Source organism: Rhinatrema bivittatum, chromosome 1 (genome assembly GCF_901001135.1).
Source record: "Rhinatrema bivittatum chromosome 1, aRhiBiv1.1, whole genome shotgun sequence".
NCBI lineage: Eukaryota > Metazoa > Chordata > Amphibia > Gymnophiona > Rhinatrematidae > Rhinatrema > Rhinatrema bivittatum.
In genome coordinates, this window is record NC_042615.1 from 626,661,896 (window position 1) to 626,677,957 (window position 16,062).

Here is a 16,062-nt window from a genome sequence, read left to right on the forward strand (position 1 = left end):
ACAGTGACTGGCCCTTACCCATACTGTTGGTGCCAAAGACAGATGGGAACATAAAGTTCTGCATTGAATTTAAAAAGGTCAATGAGGTCTCAAAACTCGATGCCATGAGTGGATTAATTAACTGAGTGTCTGGAATCAACCCAGTTCATTTCTACCCTGGACTTTACAAAAGGGTATTGTTAGATGCTTCTCACATCAACAGCATTAGTACATAAGACCTGCCATATTGGCCTTGCCTCAGTACCCCGAGTATTCACGAATGCAACTCATACTAAGCAATAACATATGAGCCCACCATCCGGGTCCAGTTCTTCTCTGAGACCTGGAGCAAGCAGCCCCGGCTCCAGAACAGAAGACGGAGGCAGAGGCATAGCCGGAGGGACCACCATTAAAGGCGGAGTCGCGGATCCTGATCCCCTGTCCAGTGAGGGTTGCCTCGGTGACCCGGTCGCCGAAAAGGTTGGTTCCTTTTCTGGACGGGGTTTTTTTTCAACAGTGGCTCGGACGATGGCAAAGTCGATGACTTCGCTCCCTCGATGATCCGAGGCTTATGATGTCGATATTTCTCTCTGCGATTCCCTCGGTCCTGAGGGGGAGTAGAAGGTGTCGAAGGCCGATATGTCGTCGATGCCAGACGGTCACCGGCTGGTGGTCGATACTGGCACGAAGTTGACAGTGACTGTTCCGACGACGTCGATGCAATGGACGGAGTCGGGGTTTGAGCATGGAAGAGAAGTTCCATCTTCTCCATTCTTGCCTTGCGACCTTTTGGTGTCATTAAGGCACATTTAGTGCAGGTTAGGACATCGTGCTCTCGTCCAAGACACATTACACAGACTTTATGAGGGTCTGTGGTAGACATGGTGTGAGTACAGTCCGGGCACCGACGGAACCCCGACGCCATGACCTTAGAAAAAATTGAGCCGCGGTACGGTCGAAGGCCAGTAGGCCGCGAGGGACAAACTCGACAGTAATCGATGGAAAATGGGTAAAAACTTACTGGAGTACCGCGGCTTGAAAAAAGTTAAAGGAGGGACCCCTGTGGGGCAAATAAACTTTTAGTAATTTTGTGAGGAAAATTCCTGTCAGGAATCTCTGCAGAGCTCCTTTACCGCGAGGCTACTGCTGTGCAGAAAAAAAGAAGACTGAAGGGGGACCCCCTGCTGGCTGCAGGGTTAGTGCCATGCTGGGCATGCCCAGTAGGGGCCAGTCAAAGTTCTGGAAACTTTGACAGAAGTGTTCCGTGATTGGGCTCCATCCTGTTATGTTACCCATATGTGAGGACTACCATCCTGCTTGTCCTGTGAGAATGAAATATTATCAAGTGCACTAGAGCAGTGGTCCCCAACCTTTTTTGCACCAGGGACCGGCTTCAAGCAAGACCATTTTTCCAAGGCCCGGCAGGGCGGGGTGAGGCAGGGGCGGGGCTTTGGTCATATGGGGGCGGGGTTATGGAGGGGGTTGGATTTTAGTGCACACTTATTTAATTATGACATTTATAATGTGAATGTGACTCAACTCATCATAGGTTCTCACATGCATGACACACTGACTCATGATCGTCACGGAGCTAGATGTAAAAGTACAGTTTGCATCCACGGGAACCCCCCTGACCCACAATAATGGATGTAAAGCAGAATTATGACATTCCCCATACAACTCACTCTATAAAAGAGATATTCTGGTTCTGGTGTCATCTCAGAAACAGCAACTCAAACTCCTTCTACTTCCAGGCTCAATAGCCCTACTTATGAAAAGACAGCAGTTTACCACTAATGCATGTCCTCTTGAGAAAACACAACAAATAAGACTGATACAAACGCTTACATGCTAGTAAAATATCTTATCTCGGTAGACACAGAACCGACCTAACATACTCCCAGGATCTGTAGTAATGCACATAAACTAATCCGCACACACCTGTATTATGGAATACACTCAAACAGGAGCAACCCTATCTATGAAAAGGCAACACTACAAATATTAAATCAGGAACTAAAAACCAATACACCTCTTATTAGGAAAACAGAACTAGCAAGCAGCTATAGATCCCCACACAGAAATAATTGTAAAACTATACTAATAAGCAGAATAAATGTTTCAAAACAGCTATGAACAGAATAACATCCAACAATTAAAAACTCATAAAAACTATTACAAATTCTCCAAACACCAATAAAATATTTCAAAAAAGCAGACATCACACAATTAAAATGGCAGTCAATCAAGAAAAATAAACTTAAAAAGCCACCTTTACTTACCCCCTCCAGCAGCTCTCCGCCTCCCCTTCCATGCAGGCCGTGGCACACACTAGAAGCAGCAGTAGGGGCTAAGCTCTATACTCATGGTCCTCTTCCTTAGTGCCCATGTCTCTCTCACACACACACCATACCAGTCATGCCCCCATGACCAGTTTCTGTCTCTCACACACCAATCATCTCCCAAACAGTCTTTGGCACACACACACACACCAGTCACCTTCCTGAACAGTTTCTCTCATGCCATACACACACACAGGCTTTCCATTCCCGTGTTCTACTTACATATATGGGCTTCTCACTCTCATAATCACTTTCTCTGTCTCTCTCACACATACTCACCAGTCTCTCACTCCCATGCTTGTTCTCTCCACATGCACAGGCTTCTCATTCCCATAATCACTTTCTTTCTCTCTCTCACACACACACATATATACACACACACACACCAGTCACCTGATCTTGCTCATGCATACACACATACAAGGCTTCCCACTCCCATGTTCTCTTTCAGATATACAGGCTTCTCACTCCCATGCTCACTCTCCACGTGCACAGGCTTCTCATTCCCTGAATCATATTCTCTCACATTCACACACCAGTCTTTTTCTCTCACACACACCGTCACCTTACCAACCAGTCTCTCTCTCTCATGAATGCACACTCACCCAGGTTTCTCACTCCCATGCTTTCTTTCACACCCCCCCCCCCCCCGATATAACAAGGCTTCTTACGCCCATGCTTTCTCACATACCCAGACTTCTCACTTCCATGCTTTTTTTCTCTCTCTCTCACACACACACACCAGTCACCTCCCTGACTAATGTCTCACACTCTCACATACACATCCAGTCATCTCCCTGAGCAATCACTTTCATTGTCTCTCACATACACACACACACACACACATCAGCTCTCTGACCAGTTTCTCTCAATCACACACAGGCTGGCTGGCTGCTTCTCTCTCTCTCACTCACTTCCTCCACCCCCCCCCCCCCCCAGAGCACAAATGGTAGCTGCAGCAGCCCCCGCAGGCCAAGAAAGAAGAATCCCATCGGCCGCGGGAGGCTTATGCTGCTGACTCCTTTCTCGATTACCGGCTGCTTCAATTGCTCGAGAGCCGCTGCTGCAGCCGCCGCTACTTTATCACGCGGCACGGCTCTTTCTCCTTCCCGCGCACCGCATATCACTTCCTGTTCCGGGTCACGGGGGGGGGGGGGGAGGCAGGCGCGGGAAGGAGAAAAGGCCAGCTGCAGGTGCCACAGCTTCTTCTTGCACCGCTGCCGTTCCCACTGGGCTTGAACGTGCTGATAGCCCGGCGGCAACGGCAGCGGGAGAGACCAGGAGCGCGCGCAACACACCTGCCGGTGCTTGGCGGCGCCACGGACCGGCAAAAAACCCCCAACAGCCCGGTCCACGGGGACCCCTGCACTAGAGAACAAGATTCCAAACCTTGATCTAACCAACTGCAATAAAGCCTTCGACTCATGGGAAAGAATAACCAATGAAATTGCCTTTGGGCAGGCATTAATTTCTGAAAGTAAAATGTGCGGCTTTGCTGCACATTTTACTTTCTGTATCGCGCGGGAATAATTAATAGGCCCATCAACATGCATTTGCATGTTGCGGGCGCTATTAGTTTCGGGGGAGTTGGCCGTGCGTTTTCCACGCGCTATTACCCCTTACTGTATAAGGGGTGAAAATAGCACGCCGAAAATGTGCAGCCAAATGGGGGCTAACTGTGTGCTCAGCCGAACGCACCATACTGAATCGGCCTGAATATTAAATAAAATTAACCTAAATATCAATGATCTGCTTGGGGTGTCACTTAAACAGCACAAACCTCAACAAACAGATCACAAAATAAAGGTCTCCTTTCAATCCCAACATTACAAACCTCTCACTTGTCGCAGCCAAGTGAAAGAGTGCTCTCTATAGCAGGTCCTGAACTATGGAATTCTATGCCTGAAGACTTAAGAACTACAACAGACAAAAAGAAATTCAAACTGGACCTGAAAACATGGCTGTTCCAAAACTCTGATAACAAACTGTCTGATAACATAGTCTCATGATAAAATAAACTCTCCAAATTCTCAAATCCATAATATCTAAACAAACTCCAACAGAATGATTCCTATGAAAGTTATAGTTATGAAACCAATTGTATGAAGAGACTACTATCTCCTACACTTATTACCTGTGAACCATGCCTCAATTAGCATTCAAGATGTGTTTTTTCCCTTTGTCTGGTCACTTATATTTGTGAATGTTTACGTTGAAACCGTTGTGTTTCAAGTGAGACTCACTAGACTGCCTGCATATAAAACCTATAAATAAATAAATAAATAAATAAATGAGAATCGGGCCGTGATTTCAGAGACCTTGATCCCATTGGATGACAAATTTTGTTAAGCTCTTAGAATTTACAAACTGAACAGGCAACCAAGCTCTGCAAACAAGAATCTACTGGAAATGCCCACTCTTGCGCTGGCAAGATTGAATATAACAAGAAATCAAGCCTTCCCTGTAGCAGGATCACATTTATGGAACACTATGCTGGAATCACTACAGAACATCTTCAACTTGAAAAATTTCAAAATAGTTTAAAAAAATATCTATTCAAGCAGACCTTCCAATATATTTTGATGTCTTGAGAAACTTTGTAATTGAGATTTGATTCCCAATGTAACTGTGCCTCCAGCCTACCTAATGCTCATTTTCTGTTTGTATATTTTATTTTCTTTGCAGCACATGATTATGAACCTTTTATGTAAACCGCTTTGTGTATTTTTACACAGATGCAGAATATAAGAATTTTTAAATAAAAGTAAATAAAATTCGGAAAATCCATCCTTAATCTCACAAGATCCACATATCAAGGTTTTCTTGGCCAAGAAGCAGCCACTAGAATGAGCCCTGAAATCTATCTCTCTCAATGTGCTCCTCAGAAGCCTGGGAGGAAATACATACAATAGTTCTCACTCCGATCATGGCTGGACCAGAGCGACTATCCCTTAGGAGTTATACTACCTACGACAGAAGAACCAGATGATCTTGGCATTCTTGTAAGTTGTCATTAGGTCCATGAGAGAGGTCCACATTTATTTTATTTATATAGACTTATATTAAGCTAACATTCCAATAAAACTGATCAAAGCAGATTACAGTAAAAAAAATTCATAATTCAATAAATCTAACAATACAAAATTAAATTCATATTAAGCACTCCTATAGCCTGTCTAAAAAAAAAGTTTTCAAAAATTTTCTGATTTTTAAATAATCCTCTTCTTCCTGCAGTTCCTTAGGTAAAGCATTCCATAGCAATGGACTAGCATAGGAAAATGATCTTACTCAGTATTGAAGAAAGCTCCCAAATATACTAGATACTGGGGAGGAAAGAGCTTGCTTTTGGCAAAAGTGATTACCCAGTCTAAACCTTCTAAAATTTGCACAACTCTGATGAACATCGTGAGGTCTTCCTAGCAGGACTTGACCCTGACACAAATGAGTGGACCATAAACCTCTTCTTTTCACAAGAAAGCTATCAATGCCACCAATACCTTGGTAAAGGTTTTTGGAACCAGGGTGAGACCAAATGGGACCACACTGAACTTTAAAGTGCTTCTTCAAAATGCAAAAACAGAGAAACCTTTGATTTTCCCTAATGGGAATATGAGAGAGCTAGAGACAAGAGAAACTTGCCCCATTGCAGCAACTAATATGGTGAATTTCTAATCCAAAATGGAAAATGTGAAAACAAAGTTACTCCTTTCAAGCTGACGATGGTTCTATAGGAGCCATTTTTCTGTGGAATCACAAAATAAATGGATTACCAACTGTGCCCCGGCGCTTCACATGGAACTGGATGTGCTGCATACATACGCTGAAGATTCCAGGACACAATCTTGAAGTTATGTAGGCTCACTCCTGGTAAAACCACTGAAGGTGACTGCCTAGACAGCCTCCAAGGAGGATACCCACCAACCTTTCTTTGGATGGTACAGGTGATGTCAGAAGAACCAGCTGAATCACCTCTTAGCTTTCCAGCTGCTCAAAAGTACTGATTTTCTTTTCTATGAATCTGAGCGATTGGTAAGTCAACTACTTCCCCATCTATAAGTTCTAGAGTCCTGAAATTGTCCCTGGTCTCTGTTATTTTTACTGAACTAATGCACTTTATCCTTTAGGAAAGTTTGCTTTCCCTATGTCCTTTACTAGATAGTCCAAGTTCTTGCCAAATAATTTCCTTTCAAGAAGAAAGCTTGCTTAGGTGGGCTTTGGAGGAAGCATCACTACCGGGTGCTCTAGCCTTTCTGCTGCAACAGTAAAAGGTCTTATAAGGCATCCACCAAGAAAATGCCCTCCGACTCCGGTCAAGCCACATCCTGCCCTTCAGGAAGCTGCTGTACCCAGCGCAAAAGTGCCAGAGTTACATAACTATCACATAGTAATATATACTGCTAAACATCTAGATGAAGAGGCATGTTTCAATAGAACCTCTGTCTTTCTCTTCTGGGAATTTTGAGGGCTCTGTCCTCTTCTACTGGAACCCATTTCATCTGGAAGAGGCATTATGTGGCAAAAGGAACATCTTGTCAAAGTTTTGAAACCCTTGAGACCCCTTTTTGGAGGATTCCCACTCCATTAGGAACATATCCTCTACTTCCAAATGGAGCAGAAAAGGTTTAGATGGCCCGCAGACTTCGTGAAAAATTGGATCTCCTCAATCTTAGGATCTTACATCCTGAGAAACATGACTACCTGAGATATAAGGCAAAAGGAGAAATTTAGGTTTTCCTGATAATTTCCTTTGCTTGAGTCTACCCACACCCTTTGCTGTTGCCTTAGGAATAGGATCTGCTGTCCAAGGGTCCCCATGGAGTACAAGGATTCAGCTTGATTTTATGTTATAGCTTGGTCCTTGAGAGGTCTTATTTGACTAAGAAGGGTTGTTTTCTTGAGGAAGTCTCAGAGCTTTGTTGATCTGCTTCAAGTCTAGACTAGGATGAAAAGCTCCTTTCTCCTTGGGAATCACAAAATAAATTGGGTACAGATACTAACTGCACTGTTTTACTGGGACTAGAGGTACTGCCCCTAAGCACAGCAGTCAATTGAACACTATCCAGACAGCTTCCTTTTTCACAGCCAAATGGCAAGGTAAATGGTCTGAAGTGATGAGGAATCCACAAAACAAATACAGGAGCAAGGAACTGCACTTCAAGCATTCTCCTTGCAAATCATAATATTTACAAGCACAGTGCTGTTAAGCTTATGAACTCCGCTTTAAATACGTCCCTCCCGATGCAGCCGCGTTTGGCGAAACACGGGTCCATGTCGGGGGACCTTATCTAAAACTGTGCCCTTTCAAAGCAATGGAGTTGCCGCCAATAAAAAGTTAATTTTACAACTAATTTTATTTTGTTTGGGACTCATTAAAACCTACTGCATTTCCTGAAGTGATGAGGACCATTCTAAGTTAAAAGCCCTATAACTATGCCAATTTGACCCAGAGAATGGGCCCCTAAACCTCAATTGTGTGCTATGGAGGTTCCTGCACCCCCCTGAACCATCTTTCATCTTCTTCTGGAGGTATGAAAGGACTGAAATCTGCTAAAGGGCCTAGTTCAGGGGTCAGGAACCTTTTTGGCTGAGAGAGCCATAAACGCCACATATTTTAAAATGTAATTCCATGAGAGCCATACAATATGTTTAAAACTAAATACAAGTAAATGTGTGCATTTTATGTAAGATCACACTTTTAAAGTACAATAAGTCTCTGAAAATATTACACCAGGCCTTAAGACACCAATACATCTCCTATTAGGAAAACGGACCAAGTCAGGCTGCTATAGAGTCCTACACAGAAACTACACGCCAGCAGAAAACCTCACCTGAATCACGTGCTGTCCCTCACCTAACATAGAATAAAGAGACCAAAACGCATAACAAGAAGCATGCAGACAAAAACTGAATTGGAAACTGCAACAAGCCAGAGTCTCTGTATGCAGTGTAACAAAGGAAAAAAGAAACATCACACATCCTTATAAAACAAATCAAGAAATATAAAATCATCAGCAGTAAAACTGTACTAACAAAAAGAACATATTTCGAAACAGCTGATGAGTGGAATATCCAATAATTAAAAACTCATATAAAACATTTCCAGATACCAACAAAATATTTCAAAATAGCAGACACAAAGATCCAGTAATGAAAAATAATAAGGATACAAAAATTTTTTTGCTCTGCATACCTGGGAACGTTTGATATCCAGGTGTCCTGAGATTGTTCTGAATTAGCAGGAGGTGGGGTGGTTTGCTTGGAACTTTCTCCTCTCTCAGTCACATACCAGCGCTCTCTCTCACACTGGCTCTCAATGACACACCTATACACACATGCTCTCAGTCACTCACATATACAAATGTTTTTTCTCTCTCACTTATATAGGCTCTTAATTACACATTTACACACATGCTGTCTATCTTTTCACGCTTACACACACACACACAGGCTTTCAATCACATAAATACATGCTGTCTTTTTCTCTCACACACAGACTCTCATTCACATGCTTACAAACATGTCCTCTCTTTCTCTCATTTACACACAGGCTCTCAATCACATACTCACATGCTCCCTCACCTAAATCAGCTCTCAATCACACACAGACACACATGGTCTCTCTCTCTCATTTAAACACAGGCTCTCAATCACATACTCACATGCTCCCTCACCTAAATCAGCTCTCAATCACACAGACACACATGGTCTCTCTCTCTCTCATTTAAACACAGGCTCTCAATCACATACTCACATGCTCCATCACCTAAACCAGCTGTCAATCAGACACAGACACACATGATCTCTCTCTTACTTATACACACAGGCTCTTAATCATACATACACATGATCTCTCTCACACACAAAGGATCTCAATCATACACCATACTCTTTCAAACAAACAGGTTTTCAATTACAAACTTACACATACAGGTTCCCAATGGTAAACTTACATTCATGCCTCTCTCTCTCACAGGCAGGATCTCAATCACAGACATACTCTCTTTCACATATACAGGCTCTCAATCATTCACCATACATGCAATCTCTCACTCACACACACAGGATCTCAAACACAACATGCTTGCTCGCTCATTCATCTCTCCCGCCCCCCCCCCCCCCCCGGGAAATCGCAGCAGCAGCGCCACTCCCAACGCTAACCTCCTCATTTTCAGCCCCGCGGAGGCGACGGCGGAAGTCCCATCGCCCATGAGAGTTTGAAGATTTCATGTTCCTCCGAGCCGCGCTGCAGGTCTTATTCCCGCGCAGGCACCGACTGCCGCCAATTCCTCTTCAGGGCCGCGGGAGAAGAGAGAGCAACGACGGTGCTCTCTTTTCCCGCGGCCCGAAGAGAAAGTGGAGAGCATCGGGTGCATGCGCGGGAAAGACCCGAGGTCAGGCACCCGTGACTCCAGCGCTGGCACCCGGCGACACACGATGACTCCCGCGCAGGCACCCGGATGACTCATTCGGCGTGGCTCTATTATCCTCCCCCCCGCGGCCCGGAAGAGGAAGTGGTGAGCATCGGGTGCCTGCGCGGAAGAAGAGACCACGCTAGTGTGGTCTCTTCTTCCCGCGCAGGCACCCGATGCTCTCCACTTCCTCTTCCGGGCCGCGGGGGGGGGGGGGGGGGGGGGGAGGAGAAGAGAGCACGCCGGTGCCGCTGACTCCAGCTGTCCTGCCGCGTTCCGCCCGGGCTGACAGCATTTTAAGCCCGGGCGGCGGAGGACGGGGGAGCAGCTGGGTCAGCGGGGAACCGCGAAGTATGGCGACACGTGTCTGCGAGCCAGATGCAGCCCTCAAAAGAGCCATATCTGGCTCGCGAGCCATGGGTTCCCGACCCCTGGCCTAGTTATTTGTTCAGCTGAAGACCAATCTGACTTATTCCTCTCTGAGTCTTGAAAATGATTCCAGGAAGATATCTGATGGGACAACTCTTTGGCTTATCCTCCGGGAGCCTAGGCATCTTGAATCCGCCCTCAGGCTTTTGTCATCTTCTCTAGTTCTTCTCCAAAAAATAAGTTTTCTTTGAATGGAAGCTTGTCAAATTAATCTTAGAAATTCAATCTGCTGACAAGTTCCATGGACACAGGAAATGTTTGGTTACCACAATAGAGGCCATGAGCCTGGCCGAAGTATGTACCAAAAAGGCAGCTCTTGGTACCATCTGAGATGCCTCATCAAGGCCAGAACCCTTCCCTTCCAAGAACTTTCCTGAATACACTGGGACAAACATAAGTCCGCTTTAGGTAGTGTATAAGTAAATGCTGCTACCTGCTGAGCCATAATAGAAGCCTCAAAGGCCTGATTAAGAACAAACTCTATTTTCCTACTGGGAGCACTGAGAGGAGAAGATTGTCTTGCTGGTTGCTGAAAGGAATCAGTAAGTTTTTGCTTGGGACATTTTTTAAAAAAGTATTGGGGAGAAGTAAACTATTGGGGTATATTATTTAGCATGTTTGTGTGCCCTTGTTTTTAATAGTCAATAAGGCAGCTAATAAACAGAAATTAGTATGTTTATTTTTAAATAGTCAGTCAGTAAGATAGTTAATAAGCAGAATTTAGTGTCTTTGTACATTTAAAAAAAAACAAACCAGTAGCCAGAAGCTAGAAATAAGCTAGGAGCAGTGTACCTAAGTAAAAAGGTTGAAAAGTTCAGTTGCTCACCTTGGAAAGGTATTAAGGTATTATGATTTGGTTTGATTAGGTTCCAACATCTGATAATCAAGACAGCAGTGAGTCACTCAGGACAACTAACTGTAGTGTAAATCTCCAAAGGGATTGTTTTGTACTAATTTACCTCAGAAGCACAACATATAGTGCAAGGGAAGAACTCAGTAACCCACAATCCAGTGGGAGCACTGAGAGGAGAGGATTACCTTGCTGGTTGCTGAACAGAATCAGTAAGTTTTTGCTTGGGAAATGTTTTTTAAAAGTATTGGGAAGAAGTAAACTATTGGGGTATATTATTTAGTGTGTTTGTGTGTCTGTGCTTTTAATAGTCAGTAAGGCAGCTAATAAACAGAAGTTAGTGTGTTTGTATTTCCCAACCCTCCCACCCCTAGCTCATCCTTTAATTTATAGGCAGATGCCACTTTCACACACTCACCCAAAAAAAAAAAAAGCCTTTTAACTTCACTTCATGAATTTCCCACACCTTATTGAGAATTTGATCATTTCCCTGTAGGCCACTACCAGACATATAGTGAATACACTAAACATTAAAAGGACCCTAATTAGATAGATTCCTACTCCCATAGCAACCTAAAACTTAACTAGAAAATGAACAAGTCTGAGATGAAGGCAGCAGTCCAGCAGCAAGAGGGGGGCCTCCCAGTCTTCTGCATCGAGTGTCACATGTATGATTTTTATCCACCGGTGAGAAGTTGTACATGTGCATCCGATGCAAAGAGCTCCTTCTCTCAGAGAACCAGTCTGATCTCTGGAGACTAGAGTGGCAGACCTGGAGAAGCTGAGGCCGGCAGAGAGGTATATAGATAAGAGATTCAGGGACACAGTAGCCAAGTCTCAACTACAGACTGGCAGCCCTGGTGCTCCCTTGGAGGAAAAAGGCCTCATGAATGGACAGCATCAACCTGGTGCAGCAGGAAAGGATCCTGTAGAAAAGACCTGCTCTCCAGGTAGTGCACTGTCCTCTCGCACCGAAGATGTGCATCCCAGGGCTACTACCCAGGAGGGAAGAGTTAGGGTCAGCAGTCATAGTTGGTGATTCGATTATTAGGAATGTAGACAGCCGGGTGGCTGGTGGGCGTGAGGATCGCCTGATAACATGCCTACCTAGTGGAAAGGTGGCAGACCTTGCGCGTCATGAGTGTGTTGAGCTCCAGTCTTGCTTGCGGAAAGTTTTTGTTTCCTTCGTTGTAATGCCTCCTAAAAGAAAAGGAAAGGTGCGTGTGTACCAGATAGCTCCTCTACCATCTCCAATACAGCAGCTGGAAATCACACGTTTATGACCTTGCCAGCATACACCCCAAGAGCCGAAGAGCCTGATGTGCAAGGCGTCATGGGAGAGCTGCCTACGCCGGCAGAGAAGGTGTCTTTGAGCCCAGAACTTAGACAACCACCATTGCGAAGGACAAGCGTGTTGATCAGCCCCGGAACGCCGGCTGATGACTTCATTTCTGGGTCAATTCCAGAGGGTACGCCGACCGCGATAACACTGGATTCAGCTACATCTCTGGCGGTCTCCCCTGTGGAGCTAACCGATGCGGGTGCATCAGGTACTGGGCTAGAGGCTGGGGTATCGAGTGAAAACCCCAATGTGGGGAACCTGCTGACCGTAATAAGAGTTCCTAGCGGCACCAAGCCTTTTATGATTCCAGCTCATGCTGAGGTGGTGACCTTAGGTGCTTTGTGGGACCTTGTGGCCGGTTTCACGGCAACATTAAACACTTTAAATATAAAACTTGATCACTCGATTTCAAAATGCCATCAAGTTTCAGAGGAAATTCAATCACAGGTTAATGTTTTGGCTACCAAAATATCCAGAATAGAAGAAAAAGAAAAGGGAACTTGAGACTTTAAAGTTGTAACAATTAAGGACAGAGAAGCTTTGGCAAGACATATAGAGTGTCTAGAAAACAATGCTAGGCACCTTAACCTACGATTTTTAAATTTCCCAAGAGTGATTGGCGAGATTCCTTATTCCACAGTGAAGAAATTTCTTATGGAGGTTTTGGGCTTTACCTTAGATAATTTGCCTTCGATAAATACCTGTCTTTTTCTCCCTATATCTACATCCTCTAGATTGGCTATAAATGTTCTGAATGATTTATCTAATTTTTTAGAAAATTCTGCAATGGAAGTCATAGACAAAGGAATGTTACTAGTTTCCTTTATTACTTCTGCTGATATAAATCAAGTGATGAAAAGTTATTTCAAAAAATACCCGGTCAGTTACCTGGATTCCTCAATCAAGATATATCCTGACTTAGCATCTACCACTCAAGCTCGTCCTAGAGGGTTTTTAACCCTCCGCCAGGATACTATTGCATTGGGATTTACCTTTTTACTCAGATTTCCTTGTAAATGTCTAATTAGAAAAGGGGATGGGTGTTTTATATTTTTTCCCCCTGAGCAGTTAAAAGTGTTTCTGAGTCTAAGAAACCTTATTGTGGTTTTTATCTTTTTTTCCTAATGATTTTCTCTCTTTAAATTTCAACTACCTCCCCCGATTTCCATATTTTTTTTTTCTGGGAAGTGGATAAGAGATTATGCCTATAATACTTATTAAGAATTGATATGTTATTCCACATAATTCTGTAAGCAAACTTTGTTGATTCAAAAATTTTATAAATAAAGAATTTTAAAAAAAAAGGAGATGAGCAGCTTTTAAACTAGAACAAAGGGGAAAGGAGACAGTCGCTCAGCAGCGCATAGTTTGGAGGGAGGTATCTTCAAAGGATACTAATGATGCATTAGAATTAGGGCATCCCAATAGTGAGGTTCTCTCCATCTCTAAAGCCGAACAGAATAGAACTGTAAAACATGTGTTAGTCAACATTTCCTTGAGCCTTCTCAGTATTCAGTATTCTGGGATGTAATCGATCAGTTCCCATTGCCATATCTATTTTCAGTAGCGACAGCACTTTAAACCAAATATCTGTTTCTTTTTATCCAAATTGTTTATCTATAATGTGTCATTTATTGAAAATATAAAGCACATACCTCAATGTCTTGAACTTTTACATTTGATAAAACTCTGCCATACTTACCATTTTTCAGACTTGCAACTCCTAAGGACTGAGCTGATATTAGTGTCAAGCGTGTAGCAGAATCTTGAATATAAGACATTGTAGTCATCGGGTAGACATTCGCTTGAAGAGGCAATTTACTCATAGTCCGTCTAGGTTGAATCTGTAACACCACACAAAGCACATTAGGAACAAATGATTCTGAAATAGGGAAGTCATTTTATCAAAACATTTAAGGACCCAATTTAAATCTGAGAAAATCAGATTATTCTCTTTTCTTATTTTTATATATCCCTCACCTCCAAAGAAAAAACCACACAAACCCAATAGAGATTTCCTCACAAGTGGCCCTGCATAAAAAGAACAGAGATTTTTCCTGCTTCAGCTGCTTGTACAACCTTTCTGTCATGTATTAATCGGTTTCTAAATCTATATGGGTAGAAATCCCATGGGTGTGGGGGTAAGAGTATTGTGATAGGAGTATACTACCGGACACCTTGCCAGAATGATGAGGCGAATGATGAAATGCTTTAAAACAGCATTTTATTTATACATGTATAGCAATTTTAATACATACAAATTAACTTGTATCTATCTTATGCATAAGTCTTACACAGCACATGCTCATATACAAAAATATTTTTGCAATAGATATTATACAAATGAATAAAAAGATCACACACATACAGACATACTAGAGTACTCACCCACTGTACACCAACTAATCTCCATGGAACGATTCAATTTTCAATCAATCTCAATCTTCATCTGAAAAAATCCCAACCGGGACCCAAGTTTTACCACGAGATTGAGGCTGCTTCAGGGAAACACTCCAAATATAATATACTTAAAATCAAAACTAATATTCACTCCAAAATCGGTCATTGAACAGAAGCTCTTCTGTGTAGATCTTACATCGGTATTCACTGCTGGCATAGAGGTAAGCTTCACAAAATGGAGTTACCAAAGCATAGCACCGAAACGCTAAATCACAAAAGGCTCAGAAAAAACCTTCAAATGAGTGGATACATATTAACCCAAGAGTCTCAGAAGAATGCCTCAGAATACAACAAACCAACCAAGCTAAAGCTTCAGCATTTTATTCATACAAGATGTATACCAATTTTAATACAGTTCAACTTACATAAATCTTGCATATACACTTTACAAAATACATACAGATTAACCTATACCTATCTTACTCATGAATCTTACACAGTACATGCTCATATGCAAAAATATTTTAGCAATAGATGTCATACAAATGAATAAAAAGATCACACACATACAGACATACTCACCCATTCATACACACAGACACCTATAAAAACAAATCTAACAAAATGAAGCTCAAACACACATAACTTTCTGATTATATTCACTGAAGCTTTAGCTTGGTTGGTTTGCTGTATTCTGAGGTATACTTCTGAAATGCTTGGGTTAATATGTATCCACTCATTTTGAAAGTTTTTTGCAAGCCTTGATGTTTCAGTAGCCTTCTGTTACTTGGCGTTTTGGTGAGACGCTTTCATAACTCCCTTTTGTGAAGCTTACCTCAATGCTGACAGTGGATGCCAATGTAAAATCTACACAGGACTTCTTTTCAATGACAGATTTCAGTGTGAACAATAGTTTCGATTCTAAGTATATTATATTTGGAGTTGGTCTCCTGAAGCAGCCTCAGTCATGAGGCGCAACAGGGGCCCCGGTTGGGATTTTTTTTGTATGAAGACTGAGACTCTAATTGAAAACTGAATCATTCCTTGGAGATTAGTTGGTGAATATGAAGAAGCTTGAGTTGGAAATAGTATCATTCTTGGATAAGGAGCTCTAATGAACTGTGAATATAATTGGAAAGTTATGTGTTTTTGAGCTTCATTTTTGTTAGATGTATTTTTATAAGCATTTGTGTGTATGAGTGGGTGAGTATGTCTGTATGTGTCTGAGTCTTTATTCACTTGTATGATATCTATTGCTAAAATATTTTTGCATATGAGCATGTGCTGTGTAGGATTCATGCATAACAAGTA

The 16,062-nt window shown here is 42.7% G+C and overlaps 1 protein-coding gene across 1 annotated transcript in view; it reads right to left on the reverse strand.

The window, feature by feature from the left end:
* Positions 1–16,062, reverse strand: part of MAN2A1 (mannosidase alpha class 2A member 1) — a 485,077-nt gene that overhangs the window by 95,559 nt on the left and 373,456 nt on the right. Inside the window, 1 exon segment of the mRNA XM_029571989.1 lies at positions 14,054–14,195. Coding sequence (XP_029427849.1) covers positions 14,054–14,195 — 142 coding nt within the window.